Source organism: Procambarus clarkii, chromosome 41 (assembly GCF_040958095.1).
Source record: "Procambarus clarkii isolate CNS0578487 chromosome 41, FALCON_Pclarkii_2.0, whole genome shotgun sequence".
Classification (NCBI taxonomy): Eukaryota; Metazoa; Arthropoda; class Malacostraca; order Decapoda; family Cambaridae; genus Procambarus; species Procambarus clarkii.
Genome location: NC_091190.1, coordinates 4,119,866 through 4,142,366, shown reverse-complemented (window position 1 = coordinate 4,142,366; position 22,501 = coordinate 4,119,866). Strand labels below are relative to the sequence as shown.

The following is a 22,501-nucleotide window of genomic DNA, read 5'->3' as shown; positions in this document are numbered from 1 at the left end:
TTTGTGAATTTGTTAGGTCGGTGAGATCTTCATTAGATATTTGTTTAGGTATTCTCGTTGTCACTGCTAATGAAACACCCATATCAATTTTTACCACTGGTTTTTCACAGGCTGTCTCTGCAAGCATATCAACAGTGTCATGCCTTGAGATGCCAACATGTGATGGTATCCATAGAAATTTAATTTCAAATCTGTTTTCTTTAGCAGCTAAAACATTCATTCGAATTTCACTGACTATTTTCTGGGTGTCACTACTATGTGCGTTCAATGCCAGGAGTGCACTCTGCGAGTCACAGTATATAAGTCCACTGTCTTTGTCTTTTAAAAATTCAGTAGCAACGTATATGCCTGCAAGTTCGGTTTGAGTTGTACTTGCCCAATCATTGACGCGCTTCATTGCTGTATGTACGAGAGAAGATTGTTCAAATATATTGCATGCACATCCGGTACATCGTCCACCTTCTTCTACAGAGACGTCGTCGAGCTTAAGTAGGGTGTGTACACAGGACAACGAGGTCAGTGTTGGAGCTGCATCGCTAGATATGTGATGCTGAACCCCTTCTCCAAGATCAAGAGGCGTATAGGGTGATCTCCTGAGAAAACTTCAAGCACTCCAGAGTTCTTTGCTGGTTGACTGACGGTAGAGGGAGAGTGGATGCCGAGGTCGGTTGTCTGCTCCGGCATAGAGTGGTTGGGGTACGTTGTCCACCTGTCCGAAAATAACAGTCATATGCAGCAACCAGAGTTCTCTTTGTAGGTTTAAGTTCCATTAGCCGCAACCCCTCAGGTCAGAACAAATTCCTGTAGTCCACAGGGAAAAAGGATTCACTAAGGTGAAATTGAATCCCGTATCCCTCAGCATCCTTGCTGGGACTGGATCAGCTCCTCCTATCCTCACTGTTCCCCACATACAAAGGGGTAAATCCTCTTCTTCCCCATCACTGGAGTCTTCCCTAGGGTATCGTATGCTTCTCCACTTCCTACTCTGACGAAAGCCGAGTTACCGCCGCGCTTGGGTCGACCACATTCTCGAGCATAGTGTCCCCGACCTCCACAGGTAAAGCATCTGCTGCCTCCCCTGGGTGACCGACCATCAGTCACCCTGGCTACACCACCAGCAGACGTCATTCCTTGGGTCCTCCTTGGACTCCCCGTTGTCGACTCCCTGGCAACACCTCCTGTTCCCGAGTTAGGTCCAACATTCACACCTTGGGGACTCCTCCCCGTATCTCACGAGCTCTTGAACCCCTGGTTCACTTCACTAGGTAAGGCAGTTTTGGGAGAGTCCCCACCCGTCCTCACTCCTCCTAAACTCTTGAAATTCCCACCAAACCCTGGGTAAGGGGAGTGTCTGGGCGGTCCTTCCCTACGGAGAAGTAGTGCCTACTCCTGCATGTCTGCTCTGTCCACTGCGGCTTACAGGACCTTAATTCCTGATTCTCTCACTCTGACCTTAAGCTCTGGATGGAGCATCGACATGAACTTTTCCATCACTATCAACTGTTTAAGATCATCCATCGTTTCCACTTCTTCTGCCGTCAACCATCTTAGAATCTTTCACTCCATGTCACGAGCAGTCTCAGCGTACGACCTTCTCGACGCTCTCATGCACTCTCGAAAACGTTTCTGGCACACCTCCAGAGTCAGTCAAAACAAGTGGAATACTGCATTCTTGATCGCATCGTACCTGGCACCCTCCTCAAGGTCCAGCATGTTATATGCTTCTCTGGCCTCACTGGTCAATCCGTTCTGAACCAATGCAGCCCAATACTCTTCCAGCCATCCCCTCAACGTCGGTATTTTCTCGAGACGATCAAAGAACGCCTCGGCCTCAAGAGGTCCATAAGTCGGTAAGTTGCACTCCCTTGTTTTGAGGTCATCTCGCCGTGCAGGTAGCAAGACCAGCCCATGCTCAACACGTCTCAGCTCGACTTCCTTGTTCGCCTCTATCTCTGCTCGTCGCATCTGTAGCTCAGCATCTTGTTGCTCACATCGCAGACGTGCCTCTCTCCTCACGCTGCAGCTGTGCCTCTCTTTCTTCTCGCTGCAACTGCGCCTCGCTCTTTTCGTTTCAACTGAGCCTCTTTCTCTTCTCGTCTCAAATGCGCCTCTCTCTCTCTCTCCCTCTCTCGTTTCTCACGCCACAGTTGAAACCTGTGCTCCTAAAAATAACGTCGCTTTTGGCCGTTTGCCCCGTATGGCCGAAAATGGACGTAGTTTCAAAATACAAAAACAATTAAAATAAATTTTGCATTTTCTTTCTCAAAACAGTAAGATAAGGGTCCTCTGATAGGTTACGTGGTCAAGAAATTCTCCTTAAGTTTCAAAACGTTATGCAAAATGTTAATTGAAAGTTTCGTCTTGTAACCTTTCCGAGTAAACCGGAGGGCTCAAACATGAAAACGGAACATCACTTTCATGAGCCGATTTCATTTAAAATTACGTCCATTTTTTACCATAGCGCACATACAAGCAAAAAGTGACGTTATTTTTAAGAGGACGGGTTGCCAGTTGTGCCTCTCTCTCCTCGCTTTGCAGCTGTGCTTCCCTCTCCTCTCGACGTAGTTGGGTTGGTTGGCTCCCTGATATCATTTCTTCCAACCTGGTCCAACCAGTGGTCACTGAGCACGTCGCTGTCCCCACTCACTCCTTCACCGAGACGATTTCTCATGTATCCAGATGCGATGTTTCCCCTTCCGAATCTTCGAAGCAATTGAGTAAATGAACATGAAGAAACTATAGGAATAACTGAACACCAGATAGCAGGGAGATATAGCAGAGCGGTCAGAAATGAGTACGTCAGAATTAGGATAGAAGCAGAGAGAGAGTATGAAAATGTCATCGTGAGTAAAGCTGAAACCAAACCATAACTACTCCTCAGCCACATCAGGAGGAAAACAGCAGTGAAGGAACAAGTGATGAAACTGAGAAAAGGGGAGAACAGATATACAGAGAATGACAAGGAGTTGTGTGAAGAACTCAACAAGAGATTCCAGGAGGTCTTCATAATAGAACAAGGAGACGTAGCGGCACAGCATCAGGAGGCAAACCAAGCAACCTTGGAGGATTTTAACCTCACCAGTGATGAAGTCAAATGGAATCTGTTGGAGCTAAATATGTCAAAGGCTGTTGGAATGACAGAATCTCACCGTGCATACTAAAAGAAGTTGTAGAGGCACTAAGTGTGCCACTCTCTATGGTGTACAAGAGGTCACTGGAAACACGAGACCTACTGGAAAGCTAGAAGACAGCTAATGTAGTCCCAATATACAAAAAAGGGTGACAGGTAAGAGACTCTGAACTACAGGCCAGTTTCCCTAACTTGTATACCATGCCAGGTGACGGAGATCGTGAGGAAAAGTCTCGTAGAACATTTGGGGGGAAATAGCTTTGTAACACACTATCTGCATAGTAAAGAGATTCAGAGATAGTAAATCGTGCCTCACAGGTTTAATAGAATTCTATGACCATGTAACATAAATTAGGCAAGAAAGAAAAGAGTGGGCAGACTGAATTTTCTTGGACTGCCGGAAAGCCTTTGACACAGCACCACACTAACGGTTGTTACAAAAGTTGGAGCAACAGTCAGGAGTAAAAGATAAGGTGATAAATCCTTTATCCCTAAATAAATCCTTTATCCTTCCTTTATTTTTAGAAGATAAGGATAAAGGAAGATACTCCTTTATCCAATGGATAATGGAGTATCTAAGCAACAGGAAACAGGGAGTATTTGTGAGGGGGGGGGGGGGAGACATTAGAGAGGCGAGATGTCACCAGCGGAGTCCCACAGGGCTCTGTACTTGGACCCATCCTATTTCTAATATATGTGAACGATCTTCCAGAAGGTATAGACTCATTCCTCTCAATGTTTGCTGATGATGCAAACATTATGAGAAGAATCAAGGCAGATGAAGATAGACAGAGTCTACAGGACGACCTGGAAAAACTGGTGGAATGGTCTAGAAAATGGCTACTAAAATTCAACTCAGGAAAGTGTAAAGCAATGAAATTAGGCGAAGGGAGCAGAAGACTGAACACAATGTACCATCTGGGAGACGATATCCTGCAAGAGTCAAATAGAGAAAAAGATCTGGGGTTGATATCACACCGAACCTGTCCCCAGAGGCCCGCATCAAAGAAATATTATCAGCGGCATATGCAACACTGGCCAACATAAGAACTGCCTTTAGAAACTTGTGTAAGGAATCGTTCAGGATCTTGTATACCACTTATGCAAGACCAATCCTGGAGTATGCAGCTCCAGCCTGGATTCCATACCTAGTTAAACACAAGACAAAGTTAGAGAAGATTCAGAGCTATGCCACCGGACTAGTCCCGGAACTGAGAGGTATGAGTTACGAGGAAAGGCTAAGGGAGCTGAACCTCAAATCCCTGGAAAACAGAAGAGTAAGGGGAGACATGAAAACCACCTATAAAATTGTCAGGGGGAATTGATAGGGGTGGACAAAGACAAACTCTTTAGCACGGGTGGAACAAGAACAAGGGGACACAGATGAAAACTTAGTACCCAGATGAGCCAAAGAGACATTAGAAAGAATTTTTTCAGTCAGAGTAGTTAACGTATGGAATGCATTAGGTAGTGCTGTGGAAGAGGCAGACTCCATACACAGTTTCAAATATAGGTTTGATAGATCCCAGTAGGTTTAGGAATCTGTAAACCAGTTGACAGTTGAAACGCAGGACCAAAAAGCCAGAGCTCAACCCCCGCAAGCACAACTTTGTGAGTGCAACTAGGTGAGTATAGCCTGTAAGATCACCAAGGCTAACCGTTTTCAGCCTGAAACATCACCAAGGCTAACCATGTACAGCCTGTAACATCACGAAGGTTCACCATGTACAGCCTGTAACATCACCAAGGCTCACCATGTACAGCCTGTAACATCACCAAGGCTCACCATGTACAGCCTGTAACATCACCAAGGATAACCATGTACAGCCTGTAACACCACCAAGGCTCACCATGTACAGCCTGTAACATCACCAAGGCTCACCATGTACAGCCTGTAACATCACCAAGGCTCACCATGTACAGCCTGTAATATCAACAAAACTTCACCTTGTACGGTGAAGTCTTTACGGTGTTCACACCACAGTGGTTACACCCTGTAACATTTGAGCGGTATAACCACTGTACACAGTACACAATGTACTCACCGCTCCTACAGGAAAGAGAGAAGTGTTGGCGTTGAGTGTAAGGTTGAGGTTTCCAGTGAGGACGACAGTTTGCCAGAGAGTGAGAAGACCGGGTGTCAAGCCCCCGCACTCCGAGCCGTCAACACATACTGCTCTACACAGACCACTGGCGGACTTCAGTGCTGTATACAATGGTATAAGTATCAACTCCCGTCTGTTGTAAAGTTAACACTGCCCAATATCTAGAGATTCAAAGACGCTTTTGCAGAAGCAAACATGCATTAATGTTTGCACAGTTTTGTATAAATGTATATAAACACGGTAAATATGTACAATAATAATGACTTATCATAAATTGAACTCACTTCCCAAGGTCTGAAGGCAGTAGCAATAGCGGCCCTCGTCAGCAGCACAATACCAGAAGTGAAGTCGACTGCAGAAGTTCTTACATATTTCAGGCGTGAGACCTTCAGGGCTGTAGTCGCCCCCTGACACACTCACCCACGGTCTCAGTACGGCATCTCTGTAGCAACCTCCCTCTGTGCGCCAAACAAAAAAAAAATACATTTATAAAATATCACAAACGTGAAACAAATTATAGATAAAACAACCATAATTTTGCAGCTTGTAGCCTATTTGTGCACGCGATAACGTGATGATATATATTATTTGACAAACAAGTGCTTCCTACAATGGTTGTAGGAACAACCAAACCAGTTTCAAAACAGCCAGTTTCCTACAATGGTTGTTAATCCGGCAAACTATAGCAGAAAGTTTCGTCGTTTGGATGAAAGAATGTGGGCCCCTTCAGTGCAGACTTTTTATCAAGGATGAACTCCAGGGAGGAAAGGCTATGTCAACGAGGAGCAATAGTTGCTATTAGAGAGGGAGGCATGTCAAGCGGCGCCATCGCCAGAGAACTTGGCATTACAAAGCCAACTCTTAGACTGTGGTGAAGACGGTGGAAAGAACCCAGGAATTTGAACGACAAACGTCTGTTTGGTGGGCCAAGAGAAACCTCTCCCGAAGAAGACCAGTGAATTCATGAATGACCGCCAGTCTCCCTTTATGAACCCAGTTTCCATCAGGGATGAACTGTAATTAAAGGTATCTGGACGCACAGTGTGAAACCGACTTCATGAAGTCGACATCCATCACTGGAATTCAGCCATAAAAGGTAAACTTCTGGAGCACTATAGAGAAGCAAGATTTGCTCTTGCCAGAAGATATTTCAATGAAGATCTCGATTACTGGGGCCGTGTAATCTTCAGTGATGAAAAAACATTCATGTCTTCGACTCATTTTCCCTGGAATATGACCGGCCAAATAGTTTAACAACCAGATACTCATTCACTCCTGGGTGAACAAAGCTACAGTTAAGGATTGGAGCGTAGTCAATCCTCCCCAGACAGGATACGAACCCCAAACCAAATCGTTTGTGAAGTCCGGGGCGAGTGTCGTGTCTTACCACATAACCCTCCCTATGTCTCAAAGCCTCATTGCGTGGGGTGATAACAAGTTGTCGTTCAGCCAAGTTTGTCTCAAAGCCTCATCCTGCGGGAAGATGGCAAGTCGTCGTTCAGCAAAGCTTGTCTCAAAGCTTCATCCCACGGGATGATGGCAAGTCGTCGTTCAGTAGAGTTGCCGGTTAGTAGTGTCAACTCCACCTCTTGTGTTTTTCCACTGTTGAGTAACATTCTAGGTGACTGGCCAAACTTGTCATCCTCTTCTTCCCGTCAACGGAGTTGAATGACTTATTGGTCCCGGTGCCTGGCTTTACGCCTGAAACCCATATTCCAAACGAATTGAATCCAATTACATATAATTACCCAGTAATGTAAGGGAATAATAATGAATGATTAGCAAATACCACTTTGAATGTTGATAAGAATACAAAATGCAGGCATAGATGTAAGTAGATAATTAAAGTATATTTACTCTAAGAGGAAGCTATATTAATAAAACATTAATGACATATTGAGAATGATGGCTCTTGTATAAAATAGGTAAAGGAGAAACTTATCTCTAAAATCCTTTACGCCAGTGGACCCAAGTTCAGAACAACCGTTGCTTTCCTCCTTCACTCTATCACTCAGACCCTGAGTGTCTGAGTGATGTAGTGTTCCTATGTCACTCAGACACTCAGGGTCGTAACAATGGGGGAGAATGTTTGCTATGACGTGGAGATTCTCACTGGTGATAAAGTCCTTCCACTGGGTATTGAAAAATCCACCTCAGAGTTTTATTCTGTTTATGTTGTAGTTTTATTATGCTTGCGTTGACTGCAAGCGTTAGGGTAAGTAGTGCATAGGATGAGTGGTCTTATCAGGGCCTTTTTTATGGTCCTGCCAAAATGCCTTTTTGTGCATGTTTGTGTACGGGTGGGCAAGTTTGAGCCTGTAAACTTGTGTTTTCAAATTGAAATCGGCATAAGAGTTTGCAGTTCTCTTGTAAGTTTCCAATGCGTACTGATCTGTGTGCTGAATTTCATTAGCTTCTTCCATTCATAAAATGTTAGTGTATTTGAGAAGTGTATGAGCTAGGTGAGATATATCATCTTTGCTCCGGGATTAGAACAATGCAGGAAGGTACTCACAAAGTTCCTAAGACTTGACATCTTTGAGGTTCATGTCACCACCAGTAGCAACGGTCATCATGCTCTGCAACATGAGTGCAAGATTTACCTCTATGTGGACATTGACATGGCTCAAAATAGCAGAAGCAGATCCTAGTGTTTTCCTTTGGTCAGATCTTTTGGTAGAATGTGTGAAGACTTTCTTCTCTATCATTTTGACGATTGGCACAGACTCGAGTCACAATGGAATGGCGAAAAAGATTCCAGCTGTTCAACTACTTTCTTATTGTGACTACTGTCCCTGGGTTTTCAACTTTCCCGTAGTTATTTGTGCTGCTGACTGTTTTCCAACACAACTCTGGTGCATTCCTGCATTGCTAAGTTATACGTGGAATACAGGGACGTAGAGAACAGTCATGTTGTTCTCTAGGTTTCTGTTAATCCATTTACAAATGTCAGTCCGCCTTTAGTGTTCAGGGAACGCATAATACTTGCTCCTTCACTAGGTCTGTGCTGAGTCCGGAATATAATACTCAACATTATCAGTTTATAAATAAGTTTAAACTCCATTCACTCATTTACTCCGAACTGTGTATTGTATTTAAATTGTGACGTCACAAAATGTCACGCATGTTGTGACTGTTTGCAACCAAACAATATATATAGTGTCATTATTTTTTTAGGTAAGATGATTTGTTTTAAACTATTTACCTGTCAAAAAATAACATCACATCTCTCTTTACAAAGCGTAAATTTGTTTTTTGCCATTTGGTCGGAAACAATTTTGGGGTGTTCCCGAGGTCCTTTTTTGTCTGAGTTTGAATACGCAATTCAGCGTTGGTTCCTAAGCCATTAACACATTAGAAAGCTTCGGTTGCAATTTTGGCCCAGGTTAAAGGGATATTTGCTCGATTGCCTGGACTAATAAGGAAGTACTGTCCCATACCATCTGGATGTAACGAATGAAAGTAGCGGCATTGAGGTCTGTGTGTGTGGCATGAGGTCTCCATGCTCCATCCGACAGTGTGGCATGAGGTCTCCATGCTCCATCCGACAGTGTGGCATGAGATCTCCATGCTCCATCCGACAGTGTGGCATGAGGTCTCCATGCTCCATCCGACAGTGTGGCATGAGGTCTCCAGCTCTACTGTTTAGCACAACAAATTATCTTTCATGAATAAAAAAATGTTAGTGACGCTTGTCAGACTTTGCAGTTTTCTGAAACAGTAGAAGGAATAGCGTAGGAGGGGGTGATCTACATTATCCAGTAAAGTCATATGAAAGAAAAACAATATTCTTATGTATTCTCTCTTACTTGAATTCATTTAATAAATGTTACAACTGCCTACAGACCTCGACCCAACAGTAAAATGGGTACCTGGTTGTTAAACGATTTGGTGGGGGTCGTATTCAGGGGAATATTAGGATTAAGGACTTGCCCGAATCTCTAGTTGTCCTAGTGGTTGTACAATAATGTAAGAACTCTTGTACATATAAATAAATATAATAAATAAATAAATAAATAAATATCACAATAAGGTGATATATCAATGAGAAGTGTGTTTGGGAATACCATGCGCATAGGTTCGAATCTTCATAATGGCTTCGGCGGATTTTCGCATGAATCATTCATTCTCTGTGATTAACTCGACCCCTTTAGGATGAATCGATCACTGTATACAATAATCATTGCCTTTTCACGCTTCTATGTCTTGTCTTTCCGAATCAACCTGGAGGAGGGTCTCAAGATATCCCCAGATTGTATTGTATTGTATTTTATACAATATTGTATTGTATAAAATTCAATGCAATATTGTATTGTATTACAATATTGTATTTTATAGTATTAATACTATAGTATTGCATTTTATAGCAGTATATAGTAAACTAGTGAGATGTGATCTAATAGAAGTATAACGTTCAGAATGGCATAAGACAGCGAAGCAGCTAGAGAAAGATGATAATGTAACAATGGTTTATTTACAGTGATCTACATATATTAAGGTAAAAAGAGAATTGATGCTTCCCTATGTAAGGGGCGAGAAATAGCTTGATCATAATAGATTCTGTCGATTAATGATACTGGCTTCACAATGTGACCGACAATTATTATTAATCAATGTTCACTTCAAATGTTGTCTCCTTAACATTGCAGCATTGAGAAAATCACTAGAGGCCATGGTGAGGTTTCGAACCTGCATTGTAAGTACTCTCAGGTACACCCTAACCAATTTGGCCACAGGTTCAAAAAGCAATGCAACCTGGGATTCAAGTAAATCCTCTAATCGTCATGAGGCTTCTACTGAAGCCCAGCCAGGGATTCACACAGTGCCCGCATGCGCTCTGACTGTGGTCCATGCGTTCCACCTCCAATGCTTCTCTTCAAATGCATAAAGAAATTACGTTAACGTGAACTTGGGAGTCCCCAGTGTGCAGGTTCCAATCCTCATCAGGGCTTCTACTAATTTTCTCATTAATTCATAACGTTAATGTGATTTCATTGTGCACTGCAGCAATCGTGGGAAATGCAGCCTCCTTAATTGCAAAAATCATGAGAAATGCAGCCTCCTTAATTGCAAAAATCATGAGAAATGCAGCCTCCTTGATTGCAAAAATCATGAGAAATGCAGCCTCCTTAATTGCAAAAATCATGAGAAATGCAGCCTCCTTAATTTGCAGCAGTCATGGGAAATAATGAATCACCTATCGACAATGGTGTTAAGAATTCCACATGTAATCTATCATACGCATGTAACGACAGCTCTTATAGCTCTGCATCTCTGGAATGATATATTAATTCACTAGCAGTACCCGGCCACGTGTAGCTGTGGCTCAGCAACGCATGTGCGTTGCTGAGCCACAGCAACCTTCCCTGTCCCTTTGCCCTTCCCACCGTTCTCCATTCCCTCATCCCCTCGTCCCCACCATCCCACACTCCCCCGTCCCCTCGTCCTTCCCCACCATTACCCCCTTCCTTTGTCCCCTCATCCTCCCCACTATCTCTCAGTTCCGTCCAATCGTCCTCCCCGCCATTCCCCACTCCACCATCCCCTCTTCCTTCCTACCATGCCCCACTCCCCTGTCACTTTGTCCTCCCCACCATTCTCCATTCCCCCTTCCCCTCGTCCCCACCGTCCCAAACTCCCCCGTCTCCTCGTCCTTCCCCACCATTACCCTCCTCCCTTGTCTCCTCGCCATCCCCACCTTTCCACACTCCCTCGTTCGGTGCCTTTCCAAACGGTCTGATGTTCCCATCAGAAAACTGGAAACATCAAGTGATCTGATGTTCCTATCACTGTAATATAAGAAAAACAGTTAAAAAATGAAATGAAAATATGAAAATATATTAATAAAGTATACTCACAAAATGAACGGTCTGGTAAAGAACACAGCGCAATTCGAATGCATTTCACACAAAATAATTAAATCAAAATGAAAATAAATCCAAATCTATGAAAATTCAATTTATTAATGCAATCAGAAACATTGAAATGGAATTGTAACATATCTAGTATAGCATGTGTGTTGCTCTTACATGCAACAGATGGCGCTGTTTTTTCAAGAAAAGCATAGCTTTATCTGTGACAGGTGTGGCATCTATACTTATACTTACGAAATGAACGGTATGGTAAACAACACTGCTCAATTCCAACACAATGTCACACAAAATAATTCACTTAAAAATAATATAAATCGAAATCTAGGAAAATAAAATTGATCAATGCAATCGTAAACATTGAAATGGATTTTGTGACATATTTGGTATAACGTGCATGCTGCCATTATGTGCCACATATGGCGCTGTTTTTCAAAAACGCATGTTTTTACCTGCCACAGGGAGTGGCATCTATATAGTAGGTATATAAAAAGACGTGCCTATTGTGACGATAATCTCTTTCAAGAGAGATTGAGCCTGCTCTTCCCTATATCAGTCACGTCATTCTACAAGTACAAGATGCTACATTCAAGATACGTCCACCAGTAGCACAAAACGTTTTGACCAGGAAGCAAAGCGTACCCTGCACCACCCGTCACGCCGGCTCACCGCCCGTCGTCAACGAGCTAACTACCCATTCTCCGCCTGCCTGCTCCTGATTGGCTGGTGTATCGCCGAAAGCACACCTGCACCTGCACTCACGCCCTCTACCTGAGTCGACGTCTGGGCCAGCTCAAGCCGTCCTCCTCAAAATATTCATGTGCTCTTAGAAATTGACATCTCTCTCTGGTATACTAAGCCCTGGCTGTCGTATACTAAGGGAGGTGACAGCTATAGCCAATATTCTCAGCACCTGATTATTATTGCATTGTACATTATTTTATTGTAAAGTAAATTTTCATATCTAGTAATTATTCATGTTTTGTTTGTTGACTTGTTATGAATTTTACGTAAGCCAAGGGATTGTCTTTGTTCATATTTTGTTTTCTAAAGTGATTAAAATTTCATTGTTTATATTTTGTGTTTTGCGTGTCTTCCCATTACCTTACCACAGACAAACAGGCAAGCAGTCTCTTTTTTTTTGTAAGTGTGACCAGGCATTGACACCTGCCATTGGAGGACTGCCGAACATCCACACTCCAACACTTTACCGTCATATTTCATGGGGGCCTGTCCTAGGAGCTTCACTCAGGTACTAGTACCAGAACGTAAATTTGTGGTAAGCGTACTTGGCTTTGGTACAGTTGCTTTTCACTATTTTCAATATTCAATTTTATTTTCATATGGTGCTGTGTGTATTGTGCATTCCGAGAGTAACATATGGTGAAGGTGAGACAACTTTGGATTACGTGGTGACTGTAGGCCTCAGTCATTCTCTTAATTGGTCATCTATCCCTCCGTGTTATTACTCGTGTTTACCACCTTTTGTCCCTAGGATATTTCTCAAATTTTCGGCAGATCATCATATTGGTATCCTGGTACTGTGGTCTGTCCCCGGGTCAAGTGCACCTAATCTTCTGCAATCCGACTGTAGGAGGATAAAGAGGGCCATAGTTCCTCTAGCACGAACTTTGTTGCTGAATTGGGACCTCAGCAGCAGTTCTCGTCACCAGTTGACACCTCGCACCCCTACACGTCGGTCAGAGATGATGATATTTACTTAGGTAGGGAATTAGCTTTCTTTTTTCAGAGCACAAAAGTTCGCTAATTCTGTAAGTATCATATTTTATTTCAGTGGGAAAAACTTGCTTATGTCCTATAGAGACTCGGCAAGGTATGCCTTGCCAACCGTGAATTAGGTAGTCTTGGACTACCTAATTCACTTTTGAGGCAATTAAATGTTTCATTTGTTTTAGAAACTCAGTTTCGCTTACTTAGTAGGATTTTCTTGCCCTTATCCTCTTACATTGAGTACCGGGTACAAGATTTCCTGCGATCTTGATTTATTAATCATTTACCATCTTGAAATTAACTTTAATTGTTAACGATTCCACAGGATAGGTACCAGTTGCCACGTTGTCCTGTTTCTGACATTCACCATATCACAACAGTATATTCGTTGTGCATTTATTTGCTAATTTCACCATGTTTCGTCTCCAAGCTTTCCGTGCAGATCCAGCAGGTGAAATAAGGAACTTAAGCCGTGCCAAGAGGACCGAATTACAAACTCTTGCACATGAGTATCAACTAGATGTTCCCCATGGAGCCAACAAAAATGAACTGCATAACCTGTTACTGGATTATCTCTTAGAGGAAGGTAAAATTGACTCTGAAACTCACGAAACTTACTCTACTGCAGATAAACCTGATTTGGCAGCTATGAAACTCAAACTAGAACTTGCCAAGATCGAGCGAGAGCAGCAAAGGGAAGCCCTCGAACAACAAAAAGAAGCTCTACAACTGAGGAAAGAGGAAGCCGCCTTGAGGAAAGAGGAAGCTGCAATCAAGAAAGAAGAACAAAAACGTGAGATTGCAATACTCCGTGAACGTGAGCGAGCACAGCTTGAAGCAAAACATCGTCACCTGGAGATGCAACGCGAGCATGACAAACAGCTAGCTGCTATGGTTATAGAATGTCGTCAACAAGAACTCGCGTTGGAAACTACACACCTCACTCAACGCCACCAAGCTACCGCCAGTCTTCCAGTAAGTTTCAATATCTCCCATGCAAGTAAGTTAATGCCACCATTCGTAGAGACAGAGGTCGACGTATTTTTTACCACCTTTGAGACCCTTGCTAATTAACTTAGCTGGCCTGCCGACCAATGGGCTACCCTTCTCAGAGTACATCTCACAGGTAGAGCTGCAGTTACTCTCAGTACTTTGGCGTCTGAGAATGACTACCAGACCCTGAAGCAAGCAGTGTTGGACGCCTACCTTCTCTCCACCGAAAGCTACCGACGAAAATTTCGTGACCATCTAAGGCAAGTACCACCACCTTTCTAGAATTTGCTAATACCAAAAGGAGATATTTTATGAAATGGCTGGAAGCAGCACATGTCTCTACCTTTGCAGAACTCGTCAACTTCATGCTAGTTGAAGAATTCTTGAGGCGTGTGCCTCCTCCTGTCCGTTTATATTTAGCAGATAAAGAAGAAACCGACTTCCTAAAGTGTGCTAAGTCGGCTGACACTTACAGCCTCATCCACCGGCTGACACCAGAACCACCTTCCAGTAAGAAGTCTTGGTACAGTTACGAGAAAGTGAGTACCGATCAAGCTAGCTCGCAATTGTATTGTAAGTATTGTAGACTCTATGGACATACTATAGATAAATGTGGTAAGTCTCAATACAAAGGTAATACTGAATCCACTAAACCCAAACAGACTCCTCCTAAGTCCGGTAACCCTGTGATGAATGTTGGTGTTCATGTTAATGATCTTTCTCTCTTCGGTAAACACCTGTATCCTGGAACTGTCTCTACCAACGGTTCAGATCCGGAGGGACGTTTCAAACTGAAGATCTTGAGGGACACAGCGGCTCTTCAATCAATCATTTTGAAATCAGCTGTGCCCAATATCGCCTACACCCGGGAAACCGTCTTCATCACTGACCTCACTGCTACCACTCCTTATCCACTCGCCAGAGTCCACCTGGATTGTCCCTTCGTGACCGGTGAAGTCCAAGTCGCCATCAGGGAAAAGCCTTTTCCCATGCCTGGAGTGCAACTTCTCCTGGGCAACGACTTGGCAGAAGACCTGCAACCGACCAACCTGATCGTCATGGACAAACCCCAGGTGTGTACCTCTGTAATGGGTAATCCCATCTTTGAGTATGTTCCAGCAAAGGTTCAAGAGAGTGATGAAGTTTCTCCTCCGGTTTTGGTGACCACCCGTACACAAGCTGCACGGCCACACCCAGCTGACACTACTGCTACCGCTGTCCCTCAAGACCCTCAGAAAATATCCCCGAATCTTACCACGTTGGAGTTCCGTAAGTTACAGAGGAAAGATCTTACCTTGACACCATTATTCTTCCAGGCTGAGACTCAACCTGACAGTATTCCTGGGTTCTTTCTAGAGAATGAGTTGCTCTACCGCAGATATAGACCCAGTAAACTGAAGGAGGAGGACAATTGGGCCAACGTCGAACAACTAGTGATTCCTGCCAGCCTGCGGCCTACTATTCTACACTTGTCCCACGGAGCACTCTCGCACTACGGTTTTAACAAAACCTACCACGGAATCCGTCAAGACTACTACTGGCCAGGTATGGTAAATAGCGTCAAACAGTAGGTCAAACAGTGTCATACATGTCAGATGGCAGGTAAACCGAACATCTCTATCCCCATAGCACCACTGACACCCATCGAGGTGCCTGCGGAACCTTTCCACAGACTTATTATAGACTGAGTTGGTCCTTTACCTCGGACCAGTTCTGGCAACGCCTATATACTAACCATCCTGTGTCCTACCACCAGATTCCCCATAGTAGTTCCAGTAAAGAACATTACGGCTGCTACTGTGGTGAAACACTTATTGAAGATCTTCACCCAGTATGGATTTCCAAGGGAGGTTCAGAGTGACTGTGGCACCAACTTCACCAGTGATCTCTTCAAGAGGACACTGGAAGAGTTCAATATCACACAGGTATTGTCCAGCCCCTATCATCCTGCTTCACAGGGTTCTCTTGAGCGTAGTCATCAGACTATTAAAGCACTCCTGAAGAAGTTTTGCAATGAGACCTCTAAGGATTGGAATAAACAACTTGACCTCATTATGTGTATTTTTAGAAGTCTTCCCAATGAGTCTCTAGGAGTATCTCCTTATGAGATGCTCTACGGACGTAAGTGCCTTACTCCTCTCAAAGCTTTTAAAGACTCTCTACGTGATGCCACCTTCAGTGAGCATCAGAATGTGCCCCAGTTTCTTCAAAACCTACAGCACATTCTAGAGATGGTGCATAACTTTGCTAAGGATAATCTATTGAAAGCCCAGGAGAGGATGAAGACTCATTACGACCAGAACAGCAAAGTAAGGAAATTTAAACCGGGAGTCTTCGTGTTGGCCTATTTCCCTATCCCAGGTTCTCCCTTGCAAAACAGGTTTTCAGGACCCTACCGCATCAAGGAGTGCAGAAACAACCACAACTACGTTCTAGAGACTCCAGATAGGCGGCGGAAGACCCAGTTGTGCCACGTCAACCTCCTGAAGCTATATAACGGTACTCCTCCCACTGTGTTAGTAGCATATTCTACCTTTAAAGGACCATACATCCAGTGAAACCTTCCCTGCTTCTCCCGAAAGCATTAACACTAAATTGGTGCTTTCCAAATCGGAAATCCTACCTGATCTTCATCCCAATTTACAGGACCATAATAGTGCTCCTTTGCCATATTCTAATCCTATTCTCACCTCGCCAGATATCACGAAGCCTTTCATCCTCCATGTCGACGCCAGTGGTACCGACATCAGGGGTGTCCTGATGCAGTAACGAGACGAGGAGGTTCTACCTGTTAGCTACTACAGCTGCAAGTTGAAACCCCACCAGAAGAATTACAGCACTATCGAGAAGGAGCTACTCTCCATCGTCCTGAATCTACAGCACTTTGCTCCATACCTACACGGTGCTCGGTCTACCACCATCTACTCAGACCACAATCCTCTCCGCTTCTTGCATCAAGCCCAATTCAATAATCAACGTCTTCTACGATGGGCTTTATATCTACAAGATTTCAACCTGGAGATCTTCTACGTCAAGGGTTCTGACATTATAGCCGACGCCCTCTCCAGAGTCTATGAAGTAGAGGCAGCTCCACCTATCACTCTACTACATGAAGACGTAACTTCTTCCGGAACCGCAGGCTTCGGGGGAGAGTTGTGACGATAATCTCTTTCAAGAGAGATTGAGCCTGCTCTTCCCTATATCAGTCATGTCATTCTACAAGTACAAGATGCTACATTCAAGATACGTCCACCAGTAGCACAAAACGTTTTGACCAGGAAGCAAAGCGTACCCTGCACCACCCGTCACGCCAGCTCACCGCCCGTCGTCAATGAGCTAACTACCCATTCTCCGCCTGCCTGCTCCTGATTGGCTGGTGTATCGCCGAAAGCACACCTGCACCAGCACTCACGCCCTCTACCTGAGTCGACGTCTGGGCCAGCTCAAGCCGTCCTCCTCAGAATATTCCTGTGCTCTTAGAAGTTTACATCTCTCTCTGGTATTCTAAGCCCTGGCTGTCGTATACTAAGGGAGGTGGCAGCTATAGCCAATATTCTCAGCACCTGATTATTATTGCATTGTACATTATTTTATTGTAAAGTAAATTTTCATATCTAGCAATTATTTATGTTTTGTTTGTTGACTTGTTTTGAATTTTATGTAAGCCAAGGGATTGTCTTTGTTCATATTTTGTTTTCTAAAGTAATTAAAATTTCATTGTATATATTTTGTGTTTTGCGTGTCTTCCCATTACCTTACCACAGACAAACAGGCAAGCAGTCTCTTTTTTTTTTGTAAGTGTGACCAGGCATTGACACCTGCCATTGGAGGACTGCCGAACATCCACACTCCAACACTTTACCGTCACACTATTTGAATGCAATATTGTGCAAAAATTCAAAGGAATTGGTGAAGAGCTTTCGGAGATTACAGTGTGTGTTGCCCTTACGTCCAACAGATGACGCTGTTTTTCAAAAAGCATGTTTTTTCCTGTCACAGTTGAGGTATGTATATAGTCTATTTAAATAAAAATGGAAATGTTCGTATGTTCAAAATCGCTAATCTCCGAAAGTTCTTCACAGATTGCTTTGAAATTTTCACACAACGTTCCATTCGCATCCGGCCAGATTTTTATATACATACTATATAGATGTCCCATCTGTGATGGATAAAAAAAAACATGCTTTCTCTGAAAAACTGTGTTTTTCATGTGTTTTTTCCATGTGAAGGAAATCTTTGAAACCTCTTTACCGATTGTTTTGAAATTTTGACAAAACGTTGCATTCGAAGGTCTTTTTATATATCTACTATATACATGCCTCACCTGTGACAGGAAAAAAACATGTTTTTTTTTTTTTAACAGCGCCATCTGTTGGACATAATAGCAACTTGCATGGTATGCTAAATATGTCACGAATTCCATTTCAATGTTTCCGATTGCATTGCTATATTTTATTTTCATAGATTTCGATATATTTTATTTTTTATTGAATTATTATGTGTGACATTGTGTTGGAATTGAGCTGTGTTGTTTGCCATACCATTCATTTCGTAAGTATAAATATAGATGCCACACCTGTGACAGGTAAAACTATGCTTGTCTTGGAAACAGCGCCATCTGTTGCATGTAAGAGCAATACACATGCTATACTAAATATGTTACAATTCCGTTTCAGCGTTTCTGATTGCCTTGATAAATAGAATTTTCATAGATTTTAATTTATTTTCATTTTGATTTAATTATTTTATGTGAATTGCATTGGAATTGAGCTGTGTTGTTTACCATACTGTTCATTTCGTGAGTATAGTTTTTTTCATATTTTCATTTCATTTTTTAACTGTTTTTTTCATATTTCAGTGATGGGAACATCAGATCACTTGATGTTCCCAATTTTCTGATGAGAACATCAGACCTGGGAAGGCATCGGCGGGCAACGCATGTGCGTTGCTAAGCCACAGCAACGCGTGGCCGGGTACTGCTAGTAGATATATAAAAAGACGCGCCTATTCGAATGAAGCGTTGTGTCAAAATTTCAAAGCAATCGGTAAAGAGGTTTTGAAGATTTCTTTCACATGAAAAACACATTAAAAACACAGTTTTTCAGAAAAGCATGTTTTTTTTACGGTCACAGACGTGACATCTATATAGTATGTATATAAAAACAAGCTGGGATGCGAATGGAACGTTGTGTGAAAATTTCAAAGCAATCGGTTAAGGACTTTCGGAGATTAGCGATTTTGAACAAACAAACATTTTAATTTTTATTTATATAGATTGTGTCGGGGGACAGGAAGCCAGAGTGTATTCTTTCATGTTAATCTTTAATCGAGGTCTCCCGCCTTCCCCCCAAGGACCAATTACTGACCCCGCCAAGGATGCAGCTCCACAACAAGCTGACAAACTCCTGAGTACCTACTCACTACTAGGTTAACAGAGGCACTAGGTGACAGGAAAGGTGCATAACTATTTCTGTTCCGCCCGGGATTCGAACTCGGAATTCTTGATTATACGTCGAGAACGAGCCTGACTGTACTACTGGGACCCTAAAGTATATATCAAATATATACATGTATATATGTGGACATGCACTGACACCCACATGTGCATTCTCACTGAGCGATGCCACCATATATCCTCGTATCACCTTCACGGGATACTGGAGGGATAATGTGTCACCTACACATACAAGATACAAGTATCTTCTATCCCCACAGTCTCTCTTGATTGTTCTCAGTTAAACACCGGTTCCTGATCGGAACTATTCTCACACCTGATCTACGAAAAAACGATGAAGACCTTAGTTAGATTAGATTTAAACGATTAGACCTTAGACACTCGCCTGGCGTTCCGCGAGCGCTATGTCATGGGTTCGTATCCTGGCCGGGGAGGATTTACTGGGCGCAATTCCTTAACTGTAGCCTCTGTTTAACGCAACAGTAAAATGTGTACTTGGATGAAAAAACGATTCTTCGCGGCAGGGATCGTATTCCAGGGACCTGCCCGAAACGCTACGCGTACTAGTGGCTGTACAAGAATGTAACAACTCTTGTATATATCTCAAAAAAAAAAAAAAGTTGTAATCAGCTCTGGTACATGCTGTTGTTCATCCAAGCTCCCATACACTCCATCACCGGGAAGGGAAAGGGAAATATCAGGAAGAAGCGCCAAGCCATTACGACTATATAGCACTGGGAAGGGGTCAGGATAAGGACTTGGGATGGGACGGGGAAAAGAAATGGTGTCCAAGCTCTTAGGCGGTCGGGGATTGAACGCCGACCAACACGAAGCGAGATCGTCGCCCTACCGTCCAGTACAAGTAGCCATCACCGGGAGGACATGGGGTGATAATATTGGTGGGAATAGCGGCTTAAAAAACAAAAGCATGAAGCTAAACATGGAGCCAGTTGTCAACGCGCAGTAGAACGATTAGTAGGAGTCTGGCGAGAGTACAACTCGCACGCGAATAGATTAAGACATAGAGGGAACATAGTCCCGAGCTCTCTTTTCCCAGGTCTTCACAGATTAATATCCTATATTAATTATGGTGTTTCACTGCGATCTTTCACGTCCGAGAATCAGGGCACCATCTTTATTTGATCTAATTTACATGGAAACAAATAGGATCATAACATGAGAATTAAGTAAATTGAAACTGAACTAAGCATAGCATTCATTTGCATATTTTGCTTCTCTTGTGAGAGCAGTGAGAAAGTAGATTTTGCCTCTTCTCAATAAGAGCCTAAGAACTAAGAGGGGTATATCGCATTGAATGGTAGTTAAGATTGTAAAAGAGTTAAATGTTTTTAACGTCAAAACGGAAGCTACAAGAAGTGAAGTGAAAAGTGTAACATTGCACAAAGACACGTAAAGTTAAAGGAGAGAACATGAACTGTGATGGGTAGAATACGAGCTGTGATGGGGGAACAGGAGCTGGGATGGACGGGACATGAACTGGGATGGGCGGAACATAAGCTGTGACGGGGAGAACATGAGCTGGGATGGGGGGGGGGGGACATTAGCTGTGATCGTGTGAGTGATCATAGGGCCAAGAGGAGGAAGAGACGTGGATATGTGTATGGTGTTCCATAAGACTTCTACCGACAATGGAGTTGCTGAGAAACATAGGAACAGTGAACTTAGACACATGGGAAGTGGGAACTGAGACACGTAGGGAAGAGGGAAGTGAGACACATAGGAAAAGAGTTCATGTAGGAGGATGTGGCCAGGGTGGCATGAGAGAGGTAGAGATGTTCGGATGGTGATCAAGAAGACTACTCCTGCTGTAGATGACTGCAGAGCAGCAGCAGTTGCTTTCGTTGAGATCCTTGTATTGAAAACATCCAAACGGTTCTGAAGTGGAATTCAAGAGACGCCCGAGGAAGTTGTATGAGAAAAGTGAGCAAGATCTGAGACAGCTGAGTGAACAGCGCTTCGGATTCGTAGTCCTGAGGTTCCGGGTTCGATTCCCAGTGGAGGCGGAGACAAATGGGCAAAAAGTTTATTTCAACCTGATGCCCCTGTTACCTAGCAGTAAACAGGTACCTGGGAGTTAGACAGCGGCTATGGGCTGCTTCCTGGGGGTGTGTAACCAAAAGGAGGCCTGGTCGAGGACCGGGCCGCGGGGATGCTAAGCCCCAAAATCATCTCAAGATAAGAGTATTGATAGCAGACCCCACCATTTTATTTGGAGTTTGGCCTCGGGGAAGGGAATGTTGTCCTTGTGCTTAAATTGTAAGAAGAATCGTGCCATTTTGTAAGGTCACTAGACCTAATAAAACCAGGGTGGCTACTGCCTCAATTGAATACTGAATTGGTCAGGTAGACTTCAGAGTGGCTGGGGTCGGCTCAGACAAGGCAGGAGAGCCTCATATGTGCAAACTGAAGCCACACGAACAAATTTGTAGCCCATGTTGAACTGTTGTGGAAACATATTCCATGACCTAACATTTGAGCCCCCATGTTGGATATTTCCAACACCGAATTCAACACTGTTGTATTCTCATTACTTATTACTAACTTTACTAATTATTGTAGTAAGTAAAATTAACAACACGTAGAATTCTCATGTACTAATAATTTCATCTGTGCAGTAGGCTAGAATTCTCACGTCACCTGACGCCAGTATTGCGTCAGATTTCCTTACAATAAACACATTATATCCAATGTATGTGAGAATTAAATTCGATTCTCTATAACTAAGGCATTCTGTATGATAACTAATTGCAGATGAATTGACCTCCAACTAAAAGCCGAATAGAGCGTTGGAGTCATAGCGATTATCTCGTAATAAAAGTTAACGTCACCAGTGAATGCCATGGGGAGACATTAACTCCTCTCCCTTATATATTTACTATTCTTAAATTGGTAAATAATAATAATTTCCTCCTCTAAATAATAAACCCGTCCAGTCTTCAACGTCTCAAGCGTAAATGCGAGAAATATTAATGTTCGTGACAATACTTTGTTTTATGAACGCGGGACGCGGCGTGGGTTGAGGAGGATCAACTCAGTACACGTGGAGAGCCCCTCTGAGGCAGACCTGCGCATACCGTACTCACAAGGAGACGCCATTGCCCAGCCACTAGGGCAGACGTTATCCATCCTCAGATGAAAGTCGCCACTGTGAGGCGTGAATAACCTTGCAGATAATATCTTCAGCTGGTGCTGGTGT

At 43.3% G+C, this 22,501-nt stretch overlaps 1 protein-coding gene across 1 annotated transcript in view; it reads right to left on the bottom strand.

The window, feature by feature from the left end:
- LOC123761189 (uncharacterized) overlaps positions 1 to 22,501 on the bottom strand; it is a 306,507-nt gene that overhangs the window by 147,488 nt on the left and 136,518 nt on the right. Inside the window, exons 3-4 of the mRNA XM_069339079.1 lie at positions 5,520 to 5,693; positions 5,176 to 5,336 (exon numbers count right to left, since the gene is read on the bottom strand). Coding sequence (XP_069195180.1) covers positions 5,176 to 5,336; positions 5,520 to 5,693 — 335 coding nt within the window. The remainder of the gene's footprint in view (positions 1 to 5,175; positions 5,337 to 5,519; positions 5,694 to 22,501) is intronic.